Source organism: Furipterus horrens, unplaced genomic scaffold (assembly GCF_987537825.1).
Source record: "Furipterus horrens unplaced genomic scaffold, mFurHor1.1.pri manual_scaffold_3, whole genome shotgun sequence".
Classification (NCBI taxonomy): Eukaryota; Metazoa; Chordata; class Mammalia; order Chiroptera; family Furipteridae; genus Furipterus; species Furipterus horrens.
Window position 1 is genome coordinate 115,747,354 of NW_028327173.1, and position 26,769 is coordinate 115,774,122.

Below are 26,769 nucleotides of genomic sequence, written 5' to 3' on the forward strand. Positions count from 1 at the left end.
CGACGCTCAATCCACTGAGCCATACTAGCCAGGGTTTTACACAATGCTTTAATAATTTAGTATCATCATTGTCTGGGCCCCCTTAGCCTACACAGGTTACAAACTGGGGTATTTTAAGGGAGCCATTGAGGCTCTTACTATGTTCTCTGCACAAAAACCATGGTCCTTTAGGAGTTGTACCCATTATATTGTTGCACCATCATTTCAGGTTCTATATGTGTTTTGGACTAAATGCAATATTCTCAACATTTTAAAAGCAAAGATAATAAAATAGAGAAAGCAGTAAATTAGTTCATTTTCTGTGGCATACTTAAGTCCGCTTTCTCTAAGGTTTTAATATAAAGGTAAGTGAAATTTTAATAAAGAGTTGAATTATTTAGTGCACATATATACACAAAAAGTTTAATACTACTTGAGTTCATATTAAGTACCAAGCAAAATAGTAAATGAATTACAATTTGTTCTGTTTTGTTCTGTCTACACAAGAGGTCAGCAACCTATGGCCCAAGGGCCAAATCAAATCCAGCACACCACCTTTTTTTGTAAGCAAAATTTTATTGGAACACAGATGTTCCCAGTGTTTACATGTTGGCTGTGGCTGCTACCAAGCTACAACAGCAGAGTTGAGTAGTTGAGACAGATAGTCTATGGACCACAAAGCCGAAGTATTGATATTTACTATTTGATTCTTCACAGAAAACATTTGCTGATCTCTGGTCTGCAAGATTTTAAGAACATGTCATTGTTTACATCTTTTTTTTTTCTTTTATTTTATTGATTATGCTATTACAGTTGTCCCAATATTTCCCCCTTTGTCCCTTTCCACCCAGCACCCCCTACTCCAGCAGCAATCACCACACCATTGTTCATGTCCATGGGTCATGTGTGTAAGTTCTTCAGCTACTCCATTTCTTGTACTATACTTTACATCCCAATGGCTATTCTGTATCTTCCTATTTGTACTTCTTAATCCCCTCACCTCTACACCCATTCCCCTAGACGCACTTCCCATCTGGCAACCATCAGAATACTTTCCGTATCCATGATATCGTCTCTAGTCTCCTTATTTCCTTAGTTTGTTTTTTAGATTCAATTTTTTATAGATATGTATTTATGGCCATTTTATATTTTTTATATCTTTTTCTTAAATAAGTTCCTTTAACATTTCATATAATAATGGTTTGATGATAATGAACTCTTTTAGTTTTTTCTTATCTGAGAAGTTCTTTATCTACCCTCTGATTCTAAATGATATCTTTGCTGGGTGAAGCAGTCTTGGCTGCTTTTCATGACTTTGAATATTTCTTGCCAATCCCTTCTAGCCTGCGAAATTTCTCTTGAGAAATCAACTGACAGTCTTATGGGAACTCCCCTGTGAGTAACCAACTGCTATTCTCTTTCCATTTTTAAGATTCTCTCTTTACCTTTAACCTTTGGCATTTTAATTATGATGTGTCTTGATGTGGGCCTCTTTCCATCCATCTTGTTTGGGACTCTCTGTGCTTCCTAGACTTGCATGTCTATTTCCTTTACGAAATTAGAGAAGTTTTCTTTCATTATTTTTTTCAAATGGATTTCTAATTTCTTGCTCTTTTTCTTCTTCTGGCACCCCTATAATGTGAATGTTAGGATGCTTGAAGTTGTCCCAGAGGCTGCTTATACATCCTTGTTTGGGGGGATTCTTTTTTCTTCTCTTGTTCTGATTGGTTGTTTTTTGTTTCCTTATGTTCCAAATCATTGATTTGATTCTCAGCTTTATTCAGTCTACTGTTGTTTCCCTGTAAATTGTTCTTTATTTCAATTAGTGAATCCTTCGTTTCTGCTATTGATATCTTCACTAAGTTCCTTGGGCATTCTTATGACCAGTGTTTTGAACTCTGCATATGATAGATTGCTTATCTCCATTTTGTTTAGTTCTTTTTTTTTGAGTTTTCATCTGTTCTTTCATTGTGCCATGTTTCTTTGTCTTTTCATTTTGGCAGCCTTTCTGTGTATTAGGTAGAGCAGCTTTGATTCCGTGTCTTGGTAGTGTGTCCTAAAGTAGTAGGGTCACCTACCCCCCAAGCTGAGTTCTCAAGGTGTGCCCTTCATGTGGGTTGAGTATACCCTCCTCTTGTAGTTGAGCCTTGGTTGCTGTTGGCAGGTCAATGGGAGGGATTTACCCAGGTCAGTCAGCTGCAAGGACTGGCTGTGACCACTGATCACCAACCTCTGCCCTCTGTGGAGGGACCAGCTGTGCAGGTACAGGGTGGTGGTGCTCCAATGTGGTCTGTAGCTGTCCACTGGATGCACTGCACCTGAGGTTTCCCAGGTGGGGCAGCTCAAGGTCAGCCCCCACCCATGTTTTGCTGGAGACCACCCTGCCTGAGCTATAAAGCTATCTGAGATGCCTGCTACTTGTGCTGAGCTTGGAGATTCCCAGGCAAAGCCAACTGTGAATCTAGGCTGGCTTCTGCTAGTGCCGGGCCTGGGGCCACTTAGCAAGAGGTCAGCTAGTGACTCACTGAGGCCAGCTATTGCTTATTTGAAAGGATTTAGGAAGTTGTGAAGCATGAGCCAAGACCAGCCATTCATTGGAAAAGACACTGTTAACAGCTGTAAGTTGGGTGTGATGGATCCTTGAGATCTCCAGGGCAGGGCAGACGGTGTTAGCCAGGTTGATGGAGTCTCAGATATGGTACTTGCCCGATGGCTCTGTGTGTCTGTAGGGAGAGAGTTCACAAAATGGACAATGGTTTCTGCCTGCCTTTGGGAGAAAGCTGTCCCCCAGCTGTCTCCTTGATGCCAGACACTTCATTTCTTCCATGTATGCCACTGGTGCCTTTTAAGCTCCTACCCTGGTGCTGGACCTCAGAGGGTGAATCTGAGTAAGTCCTTTTGTGGGTTCTTTAAGAGTAATTGCTTGGGACTCCAGAAGTTTCTTTCACCAACTCAATCCCTGCTGGTTTTAGCAGCCAGAAGTTATGCAGGCTTATCTTCCTGGCCCTGGAACCTTGGGCTAACAGCCTGTTGTTGAGCTGGGAGTCCTCACTCACGAGATATCCCTATTGAATTTTTATCCGCCACACGTGGATGTGAGACCAGCCATTCCGCATCTCTGCCCCTCCCAGTCTGGATGGATATAGTTTCTTTAATTCCATAATTGTCAGACATCCATTCAACTCAATTTCTGACAGTTTTGAGTAATGGCTATTCTACATTTTAATTGTAATTTTTTAAGTATATTTTATTGATTATGTTGTTACAGTAGTTTCAGTTTTTTTCCCCTTTGCTCCCCTCTGCCCAGTATCCCCCTTCCCTCCAGCAATCCTACCCCTCTTAGTTCATGTCCATGGGTCATGCATATAAGTTCTTTGGCTTCATCCTTTCTTATATTATTCTTAACATCCCCCTGTCTATTTTGTACCAACCAATTATGCTTCTTAATCCCTGCACCATTTTCCCATCTCTCCCCCTCCCCGCTCCAAGCTGATAACCCTCCAAATGATCCCTATACCTATGATTCTGTTTCTATTCTGGTTTGTTCAGTTGGATTTTTTTTTTTTTTTTTAGATTCAGTTGTTGACAGTTGTGAGTTTGTTTTCATTTTAGTGTTCATGGTTTTGATCTTTTTCTTAAGTAAGTCCCTTTGACATTTCATATAATAATGGCTTGGTGATGATAACCTCCTTTAGCTTCACCTTGTCTGGGAAGCACTTCATCTGCCCTTCCATTCTAAATGATAGCTTTGCTGGATAGAGTAATCTTGGTTGTAGGTTGCTTTTCATCACATTGGATACTGCTTGCCAGTCCCTTCCTGCCTGCAAAGTGTCCTCCGAGAAATCAGCTGATAGTGCTATAGGCAATCCTCCATAGGCAACTCTCCGCCTCTTTCTTGCTGCCCCCAGGACTCTTGTCTTTATCTTTCACCTTTGGCATCTCAGTCCTGATGCATCCTGGTGTGGTCCCCTCTGGGTCCAGCTCGCCTGGGACCCTCCGTGCTTCCCAGACCTGTATGTCCATCTCCTTTGCAAAATTTGGGAAGTTTTCCTTATTTTTTCAATTCTTCTTCCTCATTCTGCACTGGTTGATTGTTTTTTTCTTATATTCCAAATCATTGATTTGAACCCTGGTTTCCTTCCCTTCACCATTGGTTTTGTGTAGATTTTCCTTCGTTTCACTCAGCATAGCCTTCCTTCTTCTCTTATGCATTTGCCATGCTCAAGCATATCTGTCAAGCCTGTGAGCATCTTTATCACCAGTGTTTGGAATTCTGCATCTTTTAGGTTGGCTATCTCATCTGTTAAGTTGGCTATCTCTCCGTTGCTTAGTTCTCCCACTGGAATCTTGATCCGTTTCCCCTTTTGGACCATACTTCTCTGTCTCCTCATTCTGACAGGCTCCTGTGTTTGTTTGCCTCCACGTCCCAGGTAGATCTGTCATTCCTGTTACATTATAAGGGGTGGAGCTTAGGAATTCATCAGTACAGGGTGACCTGTTTCACCACATTGTGGTGCTATATGTAGGGGAAGGTTCCGAGAGGGAACAATGCCGCTTGCCCAGCACTCGCCCCTTTTCCAGGCACTTCTCCCACTTCCACTCCAGACTGGCACCCCTCTAGCCGCTGCCCTGGCCGTGTTTCCCAGAGTGGTTGGGTCTGCGGACATTCTCAGACCTTGGGGCCCTTTAAACAAGCAGACTCTACTGAGACCAGCAGTTTCTGCCTCCACCCCAACCCCCACTGGTCTGCACAGTCAGAGGCAATGAGGCTTGATTTTTCCCCAGTGCTGGGACAGTGAGCTGGGAGGTCCAGTGAGGAGCTGGGAACACTCCCCAGGTATCCCTCCTGACTTTTTAAAATGTGTGACTGCGCTTTCTGCCAGCCTGCCGCTGCCACCCCTGCTGTCGCCACCACACTGGGTCCTCTCCACCCTGGCTCTGCCCCTCCTATCTGCCTGGATGAGTATTTCTTCTTTATATATTTGTTTGCTGGACTTCCATGAAGTTTCATTTTCTGGAACTTCTGGCTGTTTCTAGTTTTGAGGTAGTTGTATTCCTTCTTAGTTGTGGAGGGAGACATAGCATGTCTGTCTGCGCCTCCATCTTGGCCTGAAGTCTTTAGTTGTAATTTTGATGTGATTTCGCGATTAGGCAAGTCATGTTTATGCCACCACCTTGACCAGAAGTCCTTCATCACTATATCTCTGCCTACTAATATTTTTTTCATTATCTCAGAAAATTTTAAGTCAGAAAAAACTTATCAGCCCACCAAAAACATTTGTGACAATGAGAAATTTTATTTTTAGGGGTTCCTTCTGATAATGAATATTTGCTTTCTAGTTGCCGAATTTCCAGTACAGTCAAGAAGAGGAGGATGTTCTGCCAAATATGGACAGAAAACCAACAACTCCATCATCAGTTATCTTTCCATTGGCAAAAACTCCTCAATGTCAGCATGTCAGTCCCGGAATGCTAGCCTCTCTAAATAGGTAAATATTTATGCATATGATACTGTAATTCTCTGCATCAACATTTAATTTTTTATGAATTGAGGAGAATAGATGTCAGGTATGCGAAAAGTCATCATTAGTTAAAAAAAAAAATCAAGAATAATTTCTAGAAGTCAAGGATAGACAGTTCAGCAAGCGCAAATGTTATTCAGTAGCGTAGGGACACATCTCACACTTTACACCAGGATAAATTCCAATTGAGTCAAAGTTTTATATGTGAAAAACTAAACTATAAAATACACCTAAAGTAATCTTGGAGTATTATTTATAATGTAGATCAGTAAAGGTCATTCTAACTGATGCAAGACTAGAAGCCAATAACAAAAAGAATGTAGTAATCTATATTTAAAAAATTTCATCTGGTACCATCTAACTATAAATAATCAAAAGATAATAACAGTTTTTGGAGAGTATGTAGAGCAAAAGGAACCCTCATACACTGCCAGTATGAATGTAAATTGGTACAATCATTATGGAAAACAATAGGGAGAGTCCTCAAAAAATTAAGAATAGAGTCACCATGACCCAGTAATCCCTCTTTGGGGTTCCTGCCCCCAAAATTTTGAAAATATTTATTCATAAAGATATAGGTTCCTCTATATTTACTGCAGCATTATTCATGGTATCCAGGACATGAAAACAATCCAAGTGTCCTTTGCTAGAAGATTGGATAAAGATGTGGTGCATATATGCAATCGAATACTACTCAGCCATAAGGGATGAAATGCTGCCATTTGCAACAACATGTGTGGATCTTGAGTATCATTCTCAGCAAAATAAGTCAGATAGGAAAGGACAAGAATCATGAGTTCATACATATGTGCATGAACTCAACAAATGAATGAACCACCAGCAAAAAATTCATAGACACAGAGCAGTTTGGCAGCTACCAGAGGGGCAGTGGTGATGGGAGGAGACTAAACTTTAGGTGATGAGCACACAATGCAATATACAGATGATGTATTATAATGTACACTTGAAACCTAGTTGTATATAATCTTATTAACCAGTATCCCAATAAAAGACAGATGACAATTTGAGGAAAGACTGTGTGGAACTAATCACAAGGAAAAGATATAGCACTCCTACAAATTAAGAAAGCCATTCTCATGAATTAGCAGCAAGAAGGTAAATTAGTTCAGTCTTAAAGGGAGCAACTTGTTAATATATATTCTAGTTATAAATGCACATGGTCTTTGACCTAGCAGTTCTACCTTTAGAATTGTGAAATGTTCAGCTTATTGCTTGCAGTGTTGTTTAAAATGGCAGAAGACTGAAAACAATTCAAATGTCCACAAAGGGATTCATCAAAGAACTTCTGGTACATTATGTAGCTATAGAAACTAATGAAATTCTTTATGTACTCGTCGTCGTCGTCGTCGGCAGCCGTCCGTCTCGAGAGACGATGGTGTAGCTTCTTAAGAGTCTATCTGCACCGCCGAGAATGGCTGTGCAGTCCGACTCGGGAGTGACATGGTAGTATCTGTCTCCTCCCGTGTTGAATCGACATCTTGCGATGACGCTGAAGCTACAGAGCCTGGGCAGGGTAATATGGAGGGTCTGCTGTTGCCCATGCAGCAGACCCCCCCTCTCTTCGCAGCTGAAGGATCCAAGGGAAAGACGGAGTCAATACAGCTTGGGTTCAGGTGCGCCGCAGGAGTTGCCGGTGTTGACTACAACGTCAAACCGCCTTAGGGACTCCGGCTCCGGATTTTCTGTCGGGGTTTACTCCCTTAGCCTTTCCCCTGAAGAGGTATGCCGCAAGGCAGCGGAGGTTTTTTGGAGTCAGAGTTTATGATAAAATTTCCACAATGTATTTAGTGGAAGTGATATACATTGAATTATTTGTTGCCATTTATGTATATAGGTGTAATATATGTGACTGTGTGTATGTATACACACTTGTACATAATTGCTTTAAATACCTCTGAAAATAAACATGAGAAACTGAAAACATTGTTGATCCCTAGGGAGAGGAACTAAAATATCTTGGGAGACTGAATTTGGAACTATGTGACTATAGGAACTATTTGAAATATAAATAAAATTAAGAAAAAGAGTGGTCAACAGTAAAATATCACAGAGAAGAGATGGAAAGTGATATGGAGGCCTAAAAATAGGCTATTTCATTTTGCATTTAAGCAGGACAATGCTGACCTAGAAGCCAGGTGATGACTCAAAAAACAGTATTCGGTACTCTCATGAAGCCTGGTGGAATTTTAATTTGCATTTATTTGGCAAAAACAATTATTCCCTAGCAATTCACAAAGTATTTTTTGTTTATTTTCTGAATGTAATTAGTTCTAAGAAAATCAGGGGCTTGGGCAAGTACATACGTACATTTGTATGAGCAATGTTTATCATAAAGCATAATACTGAAAATTCGGAATTGACCTAAATGTCCAATAAATGAAAAAGCTAAGATTAGGATTTGGGGCCTTTCCCCCACCTTCCCCATTGTCCTGAGCATCACTGTGAGCTCCGGGCTCCTGCTAGGGCAGCTCCTCTGCGTCTCCTTCCGGCCACCATCCTGAGCATCTGCCAGGACCTCATCAGCCGTGCTGAGATGTCTGTTGTCTACAAGATCCGGAAAATGCAGATGGGCTGTGCATGGAGGTGGGGAGGGTAAGGTAAGAGGGTCAGTAGGACAGAGGGTAACAGGGATGACTCGCTCATTGATGGAAATGCCTCTGCTGAAGGGCCCGAGGGCAAAGGTACCAAAAACACAGTCATCACTGGTGTTGGTATTGTCATAAACCATCATTTGTAAGAAACCAGCTTCACAAAAGAGGTCCACAGGAAGTCCATCGAAGATTACATGAAATCATTCTAAGGGCAACTTGAAGAACAGAGACCAGAAAGAGTAAGCCTTTCATGCCAAGAGTTGCAGAATAAATCAAGCATATCCTTGCCAATTTAAAAGTTTTTCTTGATTGGTGAACACATGAATCCAGAGAGTATGGTTGCTCTGATGGACTACTGAAGAGGGTGTGACCCAATATGAGTCTCTTTAAGGATGGTTTAGAAATGGAAAAACTTGGCAGTTTAGATCTATGACCTGTCATCATAACTGGCTGCTGCTTTTTATCTGCACCCCAGGACTAGGACAAATGGCATTTATAGTCTCCTGAGCTCATTTATTTTGACCTTTATTTGGAATGGAGGCATTGTTTAAAAACAAATCATGTAACTTGTCTAAAAATGCATTTAAACTCAAAAAAGATATTAAAATCTGTCTGTATAATATGTAGCAACAAAAATCATGCCTTCAAGAATTTTTTATTGATAGAATAATGTTCAGTGGATAAAAAGTTTTAAAAGCTAAGAAATAAAACTATATACAATATGATCCTGTGGGGAACCGCTCCTTGTGGTTTCCGGAATTGTAGTCCCAGCCATGAGCCAGGCTTTCCCCCACCCTGGGAAGTCTTCAAGTCTCAACAGCACACTGGAAGACTCTGTGGGAGACAAGACCAAAGGACATTCACAGGGTTTCCATGGGAATTGGATTTAAAGAATCCTTATGCTTTGGAACTTGCTCTGCTTTTCTTATCTCTCAGTTAACTATAAACAATCTCTAGCAAGGAATGTATGAAACCTTGCACCTAATGCCAGTGTGACGTCAAGATGTTTAATAGACTTTGACAGACTGGTCACTGTGCCCTCTGTATTGATACTTGTAATCTGTAACTGTCAACTGTAATCCAGGCACATAAAAGCTATTGATGACTTATGAATTTGACCTTGTATCTCCCATGCATACCCTTGTCAATAAAAAGCATGAGGGACGGAGGTCTTGAGCTTTTCTCCACCAGAGGGAACAGCCGCCTGCCTCCCTTACCTCCCAGATAAAATACAGTGTCCTGGATAGATTTGTTCTGCCGTGGTCGTGAAGCCCCTGCTGAACAGAGCAGTTTCCAACCGACCCAGGCATTGGAGGCAGCTCCGCCTCATGATCCCAATTTACATAACATATTCGTAAGAGAAAGGAAAATTCTTGACCAAAAACATCACCAGCTGATCTGGATTGTGGTGGGGATTCATTTTATTATCACTTTTACAATTAAGGAAATAGGACTTCCTTATAGAGCATGTGATGGACTTATATAAAGAGTGTATTTTCTAAAAATTTTTCTTATTTTTACAAATATGTTTGCTAGGCCTCCTTCACTATCTTGATTTGCACTAGCTCTAGTTGAGTCCTTTTTATAACAGTTTTAAGTAATGAAAGGTTCTATCATTTCAGAAGTAATCCCTTTGTACTGGACAACAGACTTATGAGATGCTGATCCTGAACAAATGGCTAGGCTTATTCACTTGCTATGCAACAGTTTGTGGTATACATTCTATCTTTTTTTCCAACCTTTACTTTTATTTTTAATTAATTTATCAGGGTGACATTGGTTAATAAAATTATTTAGGTTTCAAGTGTACATTTCCATGATACATTGTGTGCCCACCACATGAAGGCAAATCATGTTCTGTCACCTTGTATTTGGCTCCTTTTTACAAAACCCCGCATCCCCTTTCCCTCTGGTAACCACCATACTGTTGTCTGTGTCTGTGAGTTTGTTTTATATTCCACACGAGTGAAATCATGGTTCTTAGCTTTTTCTGACTTATTTCACTTAGCATGATATTCTCAAGTTCCATCCATGTTGTTGCAAATGGCAGCATTTCACCTTTTCTTAGGCCAATTAATATTCCATAGTATCTATACCACATCTTCTTTATCCTATACTCTATTGAGGAACACTTCAGTTGTTTCCATGCATGGCCACAATGAATAATGCTGCAGTGTACATAGGGGTCCATATATCTTTGCAAATATATATTTTCATTTATTCCCTCCTGAAGAAGAACTGATGGGTCATATCACAGTTCTATTCTTAAAATTTTTTGAGAAATGTCCATATTGTTTTCCTTAGTGGCTGTACCAGTTCACATTCCCACCAGAGTGAATAAGTGTTTCTTTTTTTCCACAACCTCTCCATTTGTTATTACTGGTCTTCTTGATGATATCAATTCTAACAGGTGTAAGGTGGTATCTCATAGTAGTTTTGATTTGCATTTCCCTAATAGCCAATGAAGTTGAACATCTTTTCATATATCTGTTGGCAATTTGTATGTTGTCTTGGAAGAGGTGTCTGTTCAGGTCATCTGCCCATTTTTTTAATTGGATGGTTTGTTTGCTTGGTGTTGAGTTGTATGAGTTCCTTATGTAAATTGTGGATATTAACCCCTTGTTGGAGCTGTCATTTGCTTGCAAATATCTTCCATTCAGTTGGTTGCCTCCTTGTTTTTTATTTTGATTTAATCTTTATTTTTATTAAATATTTTATTGTTTATACTATTACAGTTGCCCCAATTTTTTCCCCTTTGCCGCCCTCCACCCAGCCTATCCACCCACTCCCAGTCAATCCCCACACTGCTGTTCATGTCTGTGGGTCTTTTCATATATATGTTCTTTGACTAATGTCTTTGTTTTGTTAAGTTTCTTTTGATGTGCAGAGGCTTTATAGTTTGATATAGTCCCATTCATTAATTTTTGCCTTTACTTCCCTCGCCTTTGGGGTCAAATTCCTAGTCTTCTCTAAGACCAAGGTCCATAAGTTTAGTACCTACGTGTTCTTCTATGTAATTTATTGTTTTAGAGCTTATATTTGAGTCTTTGATCAATTTTAATTTTTGTACATGGGAAATACTATAGTTTCCTTCTTTTGCATGTGGCCTTCCAATTTTCCCAGTACCATTTAGTGAAGAGGCTTTCTTTTGTCAACATTGTGTGTTTTTGGCTTCTTTGTCAAAAATTATTTGCCCATTAACACATGGTTTTATTCCTGGACTCTCAATTCTATTTCACTGGTCTGTGTGTCTGTTCTTCTGTCAATACCATGCTGATTTGATTGTCGTTGAAGTCGGGGAATGTGGTACCTCCAGCTTTGCTCTTTTTGTCCTCATGATTGCTTTGGCTATTTGGGATCTTTTGGGGTTCCACACAAATCTGCTTTTTCTGTTGTTATTGTTCTACTTCTTTTTAAAATGTCATTGGACTGTTGATGGAGATTGCATTGAATATGTATGTTGCTTTGGGTAATATGCAACAGTGTTTGTAATACACATTATACCTTAATACAGTCACAATTTACACATTTCTACATGTCAAACCTTTAAGATTGCTCCCAAATAGTCATATAACAAAGCATAATCATATAGGGGCTTGGAGCCAAAAGAATGAATTAGAATTGGTTTTGAACTGGTATTTATTGTCAAAAAAAAAAAGAATAGGACTTGTTAGGGGGAAATGAGAACCATTCTGTTTGGCTTCAATTTTCATCTGTTAATTATGAGTCAAGCCTATTTGCTAAGAATGAGAAGGGAAAAGAGCTAAGGTAAAAAGAAATGGAAAATAACTTCATAATTGGTATGGGCAATGTAAGAAGTAACTGTGTAAACAAAAGGCTTGTTGGAAGCTTTTATAAATTAATTAAGGGGCTTCATCACTAGTTGTATCCTTAAAGTTACCAACTTCAAGATTCAATCAGGACAGGGAAAGAAGTGACCAGGAAAAAGGAGTAAAAGGTGTAATAAAAGGGAGTCCAGGGAAAGGCATCTCAGTGAGTTTTAGAAGAGGCAGTGGCAAGAGATGGGAAAGAGCACAAATGGGACAATGAACAATTAGCAAAACCATAATTTTCTAGAATATATTTGGTATTTCTGTTTCCTTTAAATATTTGAAACTTTTTGTCCATCTCCCTGGGCATACACCATTGTCTTTTTAAAAGTGGAAAAGAAACACACTTTTTAAAGATTGAAACACGTCTTAAATTAATTTTGTCAATTGCTGTTCAAGTTGTGGATAAAAGTATGGTAGTTAATATGAACTTGTAATTATTTTATATTTAAACAGGAATGATTGCGATAAACATGTTTTTCATATGCAAAAAAAACATAAAAGTAAAGGTGGCATTGTCTGGGGCAATATCAAGAAAAAAACAGTAAGTATTTTTTTTCTTCACCCCAGATTTATTCAACGTTTATCTGTTGAACAGCTATGATATATGGCAAATTGTGGGAGTTAGAAGTGATGTAACAGATCTTGTCCTCAAGGTACTTACAGCCTAATACAAGTAAATTAGAATATGAGGCTGTGAGTGAGTTAAGTACATTAGTGCTACAGTGTTACAGATGGCAGTTGATAAGACTAAAGCATTTGAGGAAAGTGAGAATGGTAAAAAAATTTCATTCAAAGACTCAGGGTGGGAAAAGTATGTATAGATCAGGGAAGGATATTTCAGGCTAATATCTGTCCAATGATGGGAAATAGGCCAGACTAATTGAGCTATGATTGTCATAGAATAAGAAACTCCATCAAATACCATGCAGCTTCAAAATGGTTTCAAATGTTTTTCAAATTCAGCTAAGTAATTTTTATATAGAGAGATTTAAAATGTAATTATAGAAAAAAATTTTAACTCAAAGCTGCCTTATCCCTTCGATAAAAATATTGGAAGAATCCTTTATCCTCTTGAATTAATTTTTAAAATATTAGTTTGATTTTTCTTTGGATAACTTAATGATAGTTTATGAAGGTAGAAGAATGGGCAATGATGCCTTATCCCCTGAAGGTATCTTCCTTCTGACTAGGTTACGGCCATCTTTTCCTCCCTCACCCATGTTGAAATATATATACACTTGCCAGAGTAAAATTCCATGAGTCTCTAAACAAAACATTGGGATTACTGCATCACATCCAATGTTTATTGGGCGTCACTTGTCCACAGGAAATGATACCTTTAGGGACTTTGGTTTAAAATCAGCCTGGAGACTAATTTCTTCAAAAGAAATCTCTATTCCATAATTGAAGATGTAGGCAGACCCCTCTCTTGGTATTTCTTAGGTTCTCTTTTCCAGTCTCACATTCCTTGTGAAAGTGAAATTTTGGTTTGTTGCAACAGACCTGGGGTCACTTTAACATAGTGAGAAAGACTTGTCTTCTAGTCCCTGTGTTGCCAGTAAGAAGTTGGTTTGCTTTGACAAGTGTTTCTCACACTTTAATGTGCATGGGAGTCACCTAGGGGTCTTGTTAAACCCTAGGTTCTCATCCAGTAGAATTGAGATTCTGCATTTCTAACAGCCTCCGGGTGATGCCCTGCTGCTAACCCATGGACCATACTGAGTAGCAGCAAGACCCTAGACCACTGTTCTCTTCAAAATGATAAAATGTTCAGCACTAACCCATGTGGCTCAATTGGTGGGGTGTCATCACACAAAGCAAAAGGTCACCATTTTGATTCCTAGTGGGACACATGCCTGGGTTGTGGGTTCAATCCCTGGTCAGGGCAGGTACAAGGGGCAACCAGTTGATGTTTCTCTCTCGCATCAATGTTTCTTTCCCTCTTTTTTTCCCTCCCTTTCCCTCTCTCTAAAAATAAATCTTTTTTGTTTTAATGAGAAAAAGTTTACATAATGGCCCTTCCTATTAAAAACTTATTTATCTGTATTTCTGACATCTTAACCTCTTGTTTACTTTTGTTTTTCTTAATGGTTTATAATTTAAACCATCAAACTATAGTATCTTTGCAATTTAGCCCCATTTTTTCATAAACTAAAATTTTGTAGCCAATGTGTGAGCAAAAGAGCAAAGGATTAGTGTTAAAAATTCTGATGTCACCCTTGCTAGTGTGGCTCAGTGGATTAAGTGTTGGCCTGCAAACCAAAAGATCGCCATTTTGATTCCCAGTCAGGGCACATGCCTGGGTTGCAGGCCAGGTCCCAGCTGGGGGTGTGCAAAAGGTAACCAGTTGATGTATCATGTCAATGTTTCTCTCCCTCTCTTTCTCTCTCCCTTCCCCTCCCTCTAAAAATAAATAAGTAAATAAAATCTTTTTTTAAAAAGAAAAAAAAAAGTTCTGAGGTCAAGGTCTGACTCCCCATACCAGCTTTATGACAAAGTAGGTTATTTGAGCTTTATAATCTCATTTTATTCATGTATGGTATGACCATGTATGGATGATACTGGTTTATCTTACCAAATGATTTTGAGAGCTAAAAAAATATCCTGTTTTGACTCATTTCACAGGATAAAATGTTTATGCAATTTATGAACATAAGTTTGTATCTCAAAAGTTTCTTTCAACAATATTTCCCTTAGTATAGTGGGTATACTGTCGTATTTTCTTTTCTATTCTGTTCTTTTTTATACATTAAAGATAACCAGCTATGGCCAATAGTTTAGAAAGCACTCATGTATGTAAGCATGTATTTATACACTTAAAGCTTACAAAATAAAGTTTTTTAAAACCTTTCAGCTTATTCTACTATTATGGTTTAAAATTTGAGAGTTAAATTAGTTAAAATTAGTTACAGTACATGTTCATCTACCCACTGTAGCCAAGATTTTAAAGTACAGAGAATTTGATCTGGCTGGTGGCTCAGTTGGTTGGAGTATCATCCCGTGCACCAAAAGTACAGGTTTGAAACCCAGTAAGGCACATAGCTACTTTGCAGGTTTGATCCCCAGTTGAGGCGTGTATGGGAGGCAACCAATCAATGTGTCTCTCTCTTTCTCTCTCATCAGTAAACATCCCTGGGTGAGGCTTTAAACAAATCCATTTAAAAATAAAAATAACAGTAAATTATAGAGAATTTAAAAATATTCCTAGTGTAATCTCATGGAATAAGTTCTCAGTAGATTTTGGCAACTTTTTGAGGCCCACAGACTGTCCTTTAACTGCTGTTGTATTAGTTTGTAATGTGGGAAACAACACTGAATAAATCATGGTTCTTGCCCTAGATAAATTCAACGTAAAAGAAAACAGACATTTCACAGATAATTATAATGGATTAGGTGTTATAAGTACTCTGGGAATAAAGCATGCTTAATTTTGTCTAGGTTTGAGACAGGCTTCACAGGAGACACCATTTTGCTATTAATATGAACTCTCTTGCAGGTTGAAAGTGATTTTTCAACTCCAACATCAAGAAGAAAAACCCCATTTAACCAAGGTAATACACTTGTATCTTTCTTTTGTAGCTAAGTTCTATTAGAGGGTAGTCTCTTTATTAACATGGTACTAAAATTAACTGCTCTCAAGTGGGCAGACCTACCATTTGGTTTCTTAGTTATTTTTGTTAAAATTGAAATTACTTTTAGAAATGTATTAATCTTTTTTATTAAACTTTTCTTAGGAGAAAACTCTAATATTGGAAAACTTTTCACTAATGCTATGAAGTCTTTGGATGAAGAAGAGGAAGATTATTATTTTTCAAATTCTGATTCTGCAGAGTAAAAATGAAAAAATATTTCCAGTATTTTTATGAAGAAGCAGGCAGTTATTTGTACCTTCACTTGGAGTATGTATATTTTCTTTATAATGCAGCTTCTTTTGAAACTGGACTCCTTTTCAAAGGTTTTATGTGTTTGTATTCAAAGTTCAGGATCCTTCCACAGAATATTCCTCATTGCTGCAGCTTACTAAAAATATAAGGAAAACTGTTTTTGCTTGCTGTATAGATATCTCTAAATTTCTGTTTTGGCTATGTTAAAATATATATATGTAAATTTTGGTCTCTTATAAGCATCTAAGTCTTTCAAGAAAATCATGTTCCAAACTAGGATTTTTAAAAAGCTTTCAAGAAAATGATGCTATCCTTATGGGAATAGGTGGGGGAGAATAAAAGATCGTACTGGGAGCTACTGAATAAAACGTTTAAGTTAACATTTTTCACTACTTCATATATAAGCCAGAGTTGATCTGATGTTTACATTACATGTTATTGAAACTATATGATATGCTTTCTTTTCTCCCAATTGTTTTTCTTAAAACTTGTGATTGGTATATCTATTGAACCTATGTAAACTTTAATTTATTACTTTTTCAGTATTAGAATCAGGAAACAGATTTTGTTGCATTCTTAAGCCTTATTTACATATGCAGACATAGCTTAAATTTGGTCTCAGTATTAAAAAGACCGGATGAGATAAATATTCAAGTGATAGGCCTATCGTTGTACAGTCAGGTTAATATGTCAAAGTAAACATTGTTTTCCTTTCAGATAGCTCTTTTAGAGGGAAAAAACTTATTTTAGCTTATTCTGCCATTATGTTTTAAATTTTGACATAGAATATTTCTGTGGTTACAGTACATGTTCACCTCCCCTTCTCTCCATTTAGGTTGTTCAAATAAAATTAGTTTGCTTTTATAATTGTGTTTTGGTTGTTTTTTTCCCATAACTTATAGTAAAAAATACATTTACCTGTGTTTTAAGAATTTAGTCTAATAATTAGCAGTTATATAACACAGGATTCAGAGAAACACGAGAGTTAAAAAGAATGGTGCAGTTAGACTGGGATCATTCTCCTTAAATTACCATGCTTGTTTCTGCCACAAAGACTTGACATATAGCTGCAAGAATGGAACAAATGAAGGTTATTTTAGAGGAACTGTGAAAAAGAGTTGTAGAGCTTAACTTGCCAGTATTTAGTACCACACTGTGCTGCTTGACGTTAATAGATGGTGTTTTAGGAGTTAGAAGGTAGTTAAATTGCTTAATGGGAAACAAAAAGAAAGAAACAGCATCGACCTGGTGTGACCCAGACACCCCCCCCCCACCTCCCCCCACACACACATTCTCTATATCCTATCAGAACTACTGAGTTCTTCATTGTCTATTCTGTTGGGTCCCACCTGCCAAGTTCCGGGTTAGTCCCATTTCTTTCCATCAGGCTATAAGGTAATAGGCAGGGTTTGAAGTAATCTCCAAAGAAGACTTAAAAGTGGGGAAAGACTTTAAGGGCTCCAAAAACTAAAATAAAATAAAATGGACTAATAATAGGTCGATAGTTAAGTGCTAGCAATGAGACCTATTGCAGCTTAAATATGGATAAAGCTCTATACACAGCAAACGTAAATAAATCCTCTAATTTATGTCCCTCACACCATGTTAATTTTATGAAATTTTTTGCCTGATGGGTGGGCATAGAATCTGGGCATATTAGTGTCTACTTGGGAGGTGCTGCAAGGTGGTCATCAGCCTAGGTCAGTGTGAGCTTGTTGAGTATGCTTCCCACATACAGCCGACCAGAACACTACCAGATGTCCCTACACATGTGCATTGCTGACACTGCATCAGGAACAGGAAAGCAAAACAGCAAACTGGAACCAGAAAGAGCCCCCTTTCCTCCTTCTACTGACAAAATTTAAGTCATGTTCAGTACAGGGAGAGATGCTCCAAAACTCCAGTCCATTAGAACAAGATACTGAAGAGTAAACTGAACCTGAGAGATAATATATTGATAACTGCTATCAGCCAATAATTTATACAGCTTCTGTTCTCCCTGGCTTTGACAATTGAACAGCAGAAATATGAGATCATTTTCTTTCAGAAGAATTGATACTATCCCAAAGGAGTTAAATTTACAATTATAATAATGTTTTAGCATACAGTATCTACTTCCTGTATTTTGGTTCTATGTTTCCCTAAGTCACTTGTTTCTGGGCCTCCCTTCTATCATCTGATAAGAAAGGAAAGGGAAGAGGCAATTTCAATTAGTTAAGCTCTGAAGTCCCTGCCAAGTGTAAGGTAATAAAATGCTCTACTGTGAGGTTGGCTCAAAAATTCAGCATCGTAACGAAAAAAAAGGCAACCAGAGAATAAAGGACTATAAATGGGGGGATATGTCCACAATTAAAGGCTGCTTTAGTACTAGACTGACTAGAAGAGCCTCAGATGTTGCAGATCAAAACATGGAGCCATCTTAAAACATAAATAGCATCACCAACACAGTGAAAGTCCACATTCAGAAGCTTATCTAAAAAGAAATTTCCCAAGTCCAAACCAATATATAACTTCTTTGAATATGATATTTAAACAAAAATAAAAAGTAGTGCAGATTGGAGTTTATACTAATAGGATTTTTTTTAAGATTTTATTATTTTTTAGAGCAATGGAAAGGGAGGGTGAAGGAGCGAGAATCATGGATGTGCAAGAGAAACATCGATCAGTTGCCTCAATCGGTTGCCTCTGATGCCCCCAATCGGGGACTTGGCACACAACCCAGACATGTGTCCTGACCAGGACCAAACCAGTAACCTTTTGGTTTGCAGGTCAGCGCTCAACCGAGAGCTAACACCAGCCAGGGCTATACTGATAGGATTTGACCTTTGGTAAGATAAACATATTCAGTCACACTGTACTTTCCTAGTTACTGGGGCATTTATCTCACAATACACCAAACCTTATCCAATGTTTATGTAAATCCAGGGCATTTAAAATATTCTAGATATTACAGGAAAAATTGTTTATGACCATTAAGTTCGCAGAAGTCAGATGCACCAGCCTAGTAAGCCAACAACTGACAATGATAGTACAAAAATCTGGAAAAATTCCAAAATCATCTTGAACTCTAGCTTTTACTTTCCTAACAGCACCTACAATAAGCGTTTATTATTCAATAAAAATATAGTTTCATGGTCCAGTTAATCAAATGATGATAACTGAACACCAGATTTTTAAATATATAATCTATATAAATAAAAAATATACAATATAAAATAACATATGGAAATGTTCTCTTACTTACATATTTTAAACATAATCACAAACCACAACAACGATTATTTAAGTGCAGTTAGTGTTGTGAGAGTTCTTTGATAACCGCACCTTGAGCAGTCTAATCATGCGTCAGATTTCAGTCTATCTTGGTTAAGACCATTTTGTAACATTTGCACGTCAAATACATAGTGAATATATCTATAGATCTCCTCGGCCTTTTGATGAGTTACTTGTGCGTACATGGAGATTTCCTGAGGTGAGCTGAAAAATAGACCAAGAAAAAATTACACTAGAACTTTTTGATATAAAATTTAGTATCATCTTGCTTAGATCACCAAACATAAACGCCTTTAAGAAAATCATCTCTTCCTAAGTATTCTACATCCAGTTAATGCTTTTAGCATTAGTTGAAATAAAACAAAAGCTTATTCCTTTTATTTAAAAGTGTATATAATAATTTCAACCTCTTATGTGAGCCTTTAGTTCAGTTAACCTATTTTCTAAAATCTTCCTTTTCAAGCAATCTAATAATCAAAAATAGCAAATGTTCAACTCGAATATTTTTCTAGTTACAGAACTAAACATCCCAGGATTGTCAGAATGCAACATCCAATGTAAATGCTCTCTGTCTAGTTACCTCTAGAGAGTTAAGCTCCTCAAAGGCAACACCTGTCCTGTTTCCCTCCATTAGTGTCCTCAGCTTCATGCAGTGACTTACATGCTGGCAAGCAAAAAACCCTACAGAATGAAATACTCTAGCAGACTACTCGTAATGCCTTTTTTTCTTTTAAATATTAAAATTTTTATGAAATGCTTCTAGGTACCCATTTAAAAATATTAAAACAGACATACCTGTTAGTCATCTTTTTCACAGATGGAAACTGGTGACACATATTTAATGCAGTTATATAACTTACATTGGGAATACTTAGGTAAAATTGAAGTGCTTCACATTTATTCCTGTTCACTGTTGGAACCTGAATACCAACATTCTTCCTTTGTTCCAGTAAAGACAGTTCCTTTAGCAAATCTGCCGTTTCTTCTTGGCAGGAACTGAAAAGAATTCGAATTCCAGCACCAATTAAGGTAGTCAGCAGGTTGTCATAGCTCTTTGTTCTCTTAAACATCCTGGAGGTGTCTCCTAAATATTTCATATTTAGGAAAATGCCAACTTTAGTAATTTACATTAACTAGAATTATTAGTACTATACAATATTAAAAATCCCAAGATCTATACCATTAAGGAAAATAGTGCCATATTATTTATGCTAATGAAACCCTGCAGCTAAAGATTTAAAGTGTGAGTCAAGTATCTGAGATAAAATATGGAAACCTTTCTTTATGAGTGTCTTGAATTGGAATCAACATAGGAAGGTGAAGAGGCAGGAAAGCACTTATATTCCTAGATAATTCATTCCTAAAGGCCAAGACCACATTACTTACCTCTAATAAAATTCTTCATAATGCTAGCACTGATGAAGAGTTCATTATGTACTGGTTTAACTGGTATAAAATTATCTTATGTATTTATTTCAAGAGTAACTCAATACTCTGCACATCCATTTTAATGCCATCTTTAAACTCTTGCCTATTAATTTACATCCCTACCTTTCCCATTTATTTTCTTCCCCTATTTTACCCATATTCTTTTGGGGCATGTTTCATATGCCAAAAAAAAAAAAAAAAGAGTACTTCCAGCCAAGATGGAGGCCTAGACTGACACACTCCGTCTCCCTCCACAACTAAGAAGGACTACAACTACTGCAAAACCAGAAACAACGAGAAGTTCCAGAAAATAAAGCTACATGGAAGTCCAACCTATGAAATTATAAACAAGTGGCGCTCGTCCGGACAGGCAGGAGGGGCAAAGCAGGGGTGGAGAGGTCAAGCTGTGCCGGAGGTGGCAGCAGCAGCAACGGACAGCGGGACTGCGGTAAGCACAGATGCCTGTATTTAAGGGGAGGTGAGAAGCGCCTGGGAGCACCCCCAGCTACAGACCAAACTTGTCAACTCGTGATTCCAATGCTGGGAAAGGCAGACCCCCGTTGCCTTGGACTGTGAGGCCCAGGGGCATAGGGACGGAGGAGAAGGCTCCTGGTTCCTCAGCGAAGAGTAACAGCAGGAATCCATCTTGGACCCCTGCCCCCACACAAAGCACCACAGTGTGGTGAGAAGGGTCGCCCAGTAGTGAGGGGTGCACGGGGCTCCGCCCCCTATAGCATAGGAGGTGAGACAGCCCTGCCCAGGAAGCAAAAAACTGCCAGGATGGCAGGGATAATGATAGAGATCCCAATCACGCAGCTGGCCAGAAAGCAAATACATGAATTAACGGACGAACAGAACAGATAGATAACCTTTCTGAGGCTCAGTTCAGAACTATAGTCATAAGGCAGCATACAGAAATAACAGCGGGACTTAATCAAGACGGGAAAGGAATGAAGACTAGTTCTGCTGAAATGAACAAAAACACATACGAAACTAGTGGTGAGGGAAGGAAAACAAGGGATCAAATCAACAAGTCGGAACATAGGGAGGGAACAAACAGTCAACCAGTGCAGAAAGAGGAAACAAAAAGTGAGGAAAATGAGGAGAAGCTCAGAAACCTCTAGGACAGCTATGAGAGTGAACATCCGAATTATAGGGTTGCCAGAAGGTGAAGAAGAACTAGAAATTGAAAAATTATGTGAAAAAATAATGAAACAGAACTTCCCTAACTTGGGGAAAGAAACAGAATTACAGGTCCAGGAAGCACAGAGAGTTCCAAATAAACTGGACCCAGGGAGAACCACACCAAGACACATTATAATCAAAATGTCAAAAATTAAAGAATCTTAAAAGCAGCAATAGAGAAGAAGAGAATTACATACAAAGGGGTCCCAATTAGACTATCAGCTGATTTCTCAAAGGAGACTCTTCAGGCAAGAAGGGACTGACAAGAGATATTCAAAGTAATGAAAAGCAAAAACCTACAACCACGAATACTCTATCCAGCGAAGCTGTCATTCAGAACAGAAGGGCAGAGAAAGTGCTTCCAGAACAAAGTAAAACTGAAGGAGTTCATTACATCAAAACCACTGTTATATGAGATGTTAAAGGGACTTGTTTAGAAGAAGGAGGATCAAAACTATGAACATTAAAATGAAAACTACCACAACCAAAATCAGAAGCTAGGGAATCGAAACAAAGACTAAGTAGGCAATGAGAGTAAGAAAAGAATTATAGGTATGGGGAACATATAGGGGGAGGTCAGCGGGGAAGGGGAAGGGAGGAAAGGGAGGGAGATGATGCAGAAATTAAGAAGCATAGTAGGAGGGAGTGGAGTACACAGGAAGATCAGAACTATATGCACAACCAATGGGCATGGACTAAGGGGCAATAGGACAACCTGAGGTGGTGGGGCATCACTGGTGGAGGGGAGCAGAGAGAAAAGAAATTGGGACAACTGTAACAGCATAATCAATAAAACATATTAAAAAAAAAGAGTTTTTCCGTAACTTTTGCCATGTTACTTTCCTCTTCCAAATCTACTTCCTTTGTAAAGGATATATGGGTAAAGATGAAATTATAGAATTTTAGCACTAAGAGCACTCAAAAGGTCACCTAAACTAAAGCCCTTACCTGTCAAAAAAGAAAAGCATTACTGAGAGACAGTGACATCCAAGATCATGTGGTTCAGCAGTGATCGCATGGGGATGAAAGGTACATTACTCAATTACCAAACCAACGTTTTACATAAACTACAGTATTTTTATTTAATGTGTATAATTCTTGAATTCTTCTATAGTGGCTTTCACCTACATGATTTCACTTAATCCTTATATCATCACGAGATGAACAGAACAAGTATATGGACTCCTCAGAAGGAGTGACTTTTCAGTGCATCATCATACAGCCATAGACACCAGAACTCAGTGCATCTTCTGATCCCGTATCCCATGACCTCACTATTCTCAGCAGCTCCCTATAGAAATTCCCCAAATGAAGCTCCAGTCCTGCATTCCCAAATGCATCCTAGACATCCATTTCAGTGACCCACTGAGAACTCAGTCTTAATGTATTCAAAATTGAACACCTCTCACTCAAATCTACTGCTTCTCTTATAATATCAATAAACAGCAACCACTACCCAACTGTCCAGTAATCAGGAAACTGGTCAACCTAAGATTAACTCTGGACTCCTGATGATCCTGCTTCCTAAATCTCCTGAAAAAGATTTAAGATTGGTTCACTTGCCCTCAATTTATCACCATTCTCATAAGCTGCATTCAGACACAATGACTATTGAAAAACATTATGGCATTATGTGAATATGAAATGACATTCATGAGTCAGGTATTGTCATACATCCTGACAATAGATGAACTAATTAACAGTCAAGTTCTTTTACAGCCTTATCAACAAAAACATTTTAAAATACAAACCTGTTTTCTCTCTGTCCTTTTCCACAATCACACATATTCTTTCAAACATGCTCTGTAGGTACTGGATCTGGTCAATGAACTTGTTCTTATTAATACTGTTTAACATCTCAGACTGAGACCTCCTTTCTACCACCATGCGACTACTCACAATGTAATCACAACCATTAAGAGGACAAACCTCTACATGAAAGCCATGAATTGCTCTGAGGGAAGAAATTACTTCTGAACCAGAGGTGATTTCACGACTATCTACGAGAATACATGCTCTCTGGCCTTCCTGTGGGAGTCTACGAGAAGCATGTGTGCCAGCCAAACGTGGTCCTGAATCAAAACAGGAAGCTATTGAAGTGCTAGATTCTCCCGGAGCACAATCAACCTGAAAAAGTGGAAAAACATCGATCACAATGAAGTTAAATACTTATCAGTGCCATAAACCTGAAGTTGATTTTCTTTACTGATACTCTTTATTTCCTTCAACATGATCAAAGTGACTATGTGAGATGAAGGACCAAGCCACCACTTCATACCTATTAGGATGGCTACAATTTAAAAACAAAAAAAGGTGGGGGAGAGAAAGTTGATGAAAATGTGAAAAAACTGGAATATACATTGCTAATGGGAAACAATTTGGCAATTCCTCAAGAAGTTAAACACAAAATTACCATATGAGCCAGTAATTCCACTCCTAGGTGGAATCCCTTCCCAAAAGTAGTGAAAACACAGACTCAGATACTTGTATACCAATGTTCCTTTTTTAAAAAAGTTCTCAGCCACTGCCTGTGTTTTTCTCTTCTCAATTCCACTTACATGTAGTTTAGCCTATTGATATAGTCCCACAACTTTTGGATGCTCCATTTGTTTTTTCACTTTGTGTTTCAGGTTGGGTAAATCTATCGATCTTGCTTTAAGTTTGTTGGTCCTTTTGTGGCCGTGTTGAGTCCATTGATGAGCCCATGGAAGACATTCTTCGTCTCCCTTATCACGCTTTCCATTTCTAGCATTTCTACTTTGTTGATCTTTATATTTTTCATTTCTCAGGTGATATTCCCTATCTACTCACACATTTTTGTTTTACTTTTTACTTTTCCACTGGAACCTTTAACATATTGACCCTATTTTAAATTCCCTATCTGATAGGTCCAACATCTGGGTCATATTGGGTCTGGTTCTTAATGTGTTTCTTTCTTCCTTTTAAGTGCTCTGTAACTTCTGGTTGAAAGCCAAACATCTTTGTGAGACAGCAGCAATTGAGGTAAATATTATAGTATTTATGCCTGGAAACAGGTACGCCTTTCTTTTGCTAGGCCTTAGTGTGTGGCATTGAGTAAATTTAGTCAAAAACTGAGTTGGGTTTGGGTTTTCTTATTGCTATGATTACTCTAGGTACAAGCAGAGGCTTGTTACTTTGTATTTAGGGGGAGGGTTGGGTTGCCAAGTGACTTTTCAAAATGTTCTCTTGGCTTAAAGTCCTCTCTGTGAGCCTGAGCCTCATAAAACTTCATTACCCATACTGCTGTTCCAATCAGTAGATGGCTCTTATTTGCTACTTAGTGTTTGCTAACCTGGTTGGAGGGAGCACTAGGAGCATCATGGGGCAGTATTTTCTGTTGCCTGTTTCAGCCTGTCTTGGGCTTGTGTCCCTGAGTCTCAGGTGGAGCCTTCTCAGTGATTCTGCCCTGCCTCCCAGCAACTAGAGAGCTCTACTGTTCCAAGTTCAGGGTGTTTTCCTAACCCCTTCTCAGGAGTGGAGAATGTTTTTGTTGTTCCGTTCCTCCACCAGCAAAGGTTCTTCACCTAGGCCCTAAGGGCTATAGGGCTTCCTGCTCTATCCCTAGTGGCTTCAAGCTTCAAGCTTTCTGTTCCATAAGGGACTAGGGGAGAAAGAACCAGATGAGGTTTGGTGCCTGTTGCACAGTAACTGCTGGGCAAATCCCCAACGCCTACAGCAGGAAAAAGGCTTCCTCTGATTCTCAGTCTTGCCTGTGAACACCTGATGAGACCGTTGAGAAGAGTCCATGGGTGGCAAATTCCCCATCTGCAACTCCCAGGGGTTCTAAATGTTCATGGTAGTCCATTGCCTTTTGCAATTCATTAAAGTTTTAGCTGAATTCTTCTTACCAGATTGTACAGTGCCTGGTTACTCTACAAAATCAGCAAGTCTCTCATTGAAGGCACTTATCTCTCCTAAGATATCAGACTAACTGCTTGCCCTGCAATCTCAGCTCCATAAAAATCACAGAAACTTATGATTTTGTAGATTATCTGGATTTTTTGTTGTTGTTATATGAATAGGAATATGGTCTTTCCAGCTTCCTACATCCTAAGCTAAAGATGGAAGTCCTAATCACTCAGAGGTAATCTTTAAAATATATTCAATATTCAATTTCAAGACATCAAAAAATAAATAAATATAATGAAGGAAGAAATGGCCACTAAAAAAACAAACACAAACTAGAAAAATATTATCTTGGAGTAGAAAATTTCTTTCTAAATATGCCACTGAAGAAACTAAAGGAAAAAAATTGGGACTGTATGAAAACCTACGGCAAAAACCACTACAGACACAACAAAAAGGTAAATGACAGACAGGGAATGCTGTTTGCAATATACACAACAAAGGAAATGTTAACATTTTTAATATCTAATGGTTTTTGATATATATTTAGTCTATGTTCTTTCTCCTCAAATTTACCTCAAATTCTTTCCCCTTCTAACTGCAAGTGAAACAAACACTACATGAAATTACAGTATTAGATATAGAAGAAATTTAAAACACATTTGTTAAAATCTGTGTATCTTTTTTCACAGTCCTCAGAGTGTGACTCACCTATATCTATTTTTTAATTAGAGCATGCCAAAGTAGAAACGTGGATAGTGTTCACTAGGTATCAAAGTATTGTGCATATATTACCTACCTTGACCCTTGGGATTGTTACCTTATACTACAGCTGAGAAAACTGAGGCTAGAGAAATTAAGTACAGTACCTTCTTGTTCTCCAATCTATTATAAGGCTTAATCTAATTAACTTTATCATTGTACCTTCAAGAAGTAACTTTGTGCAAAAAAACCCTGGGGACAATTTAAAACTTGCCAATTTGAGAGCCACTGCCTGGACATTGGAGCATATTGCTAAGGCAGAATGGACTGAAACACCTGCAATAAAAGAACTAGAAGTGCAGGTCTAGGTCTCATTCCAAAATGACAATCAAGGAAATGAATACAGTATTCCCTCACTTATCACGGGTATTACATTCTAGAACCCCCCCGCAAAGTAGGAACCTTACATTTATTCTACACTCTT

At 38.4% G+C, this 26,769-nt stretch overlaps 2 protein-coding genes and 1 pseudogene across 2 annotated transcripts in view; 2 read left to right on the forward strand and 1 right to left on the reverse strand.

Annotated features, from left to right (window-relative positions):
* The window catches only part of MIS18BP1 (MIS18 binding protein 1), a 66,203-nt gene extending 49,993 nt beyond the window's left edge, over positions 1–16,210 (forward strand). Inside the window, exons 14-17 of the mRNA XM_090270101.1 lie at positions 5,320–5,468; positions 12,400–12,487; positions 15,443–15,497; positions 15,681–16,210. Of these exons, the coding sequence (XP_090126227.1) occupies positions 5,320–5,468; positions 12,400–12,487; positions 15,443–15,497; positions 15,681–15,781 (393 nt within the window). The 3' untranslated portion in view covers positions 15,782–16,210. The remainder of the gene's footprint in view (positions 1–5,319; positions 5,469–12,399; positions 12,488–15,442; positions 15,498–15,680) is intronic.
* On the forward strand, positions 5,541–8,630 carry LOC150015789 (translationally-controlled tumor protein-like; annotated as a pseudogene).
* Positions 16,211–18,594: 2,384 nt separating the features above from the next.
* The window catches only part of FANCM (FA complementation group M), a 76,289-nt gene continuing 68,114 nt past the window's right edge, over positions 18,595–26,769 (reverse strand). The window contains exons 21-23 of the mRNA XM_090271831.1: positions 23,468–23,843; positions 19,899–20,187; positions 18,595–19,307 (exon numbers count right to left, since the gene is read on the reverse strand). Of these exons, the coding sequence (XP_090127957.1) occupies positions 19,169–19,307; positions 19,899–20,187; positions 23,468–23,843 (804 nt within the window). The 3' untranslated portion in view covers positions 18,595–19,168. The remainder of the gene's footprint in view (positions 19,308–19,898; positions 20,188–23,467; positions 23,844–26,769) is intronic.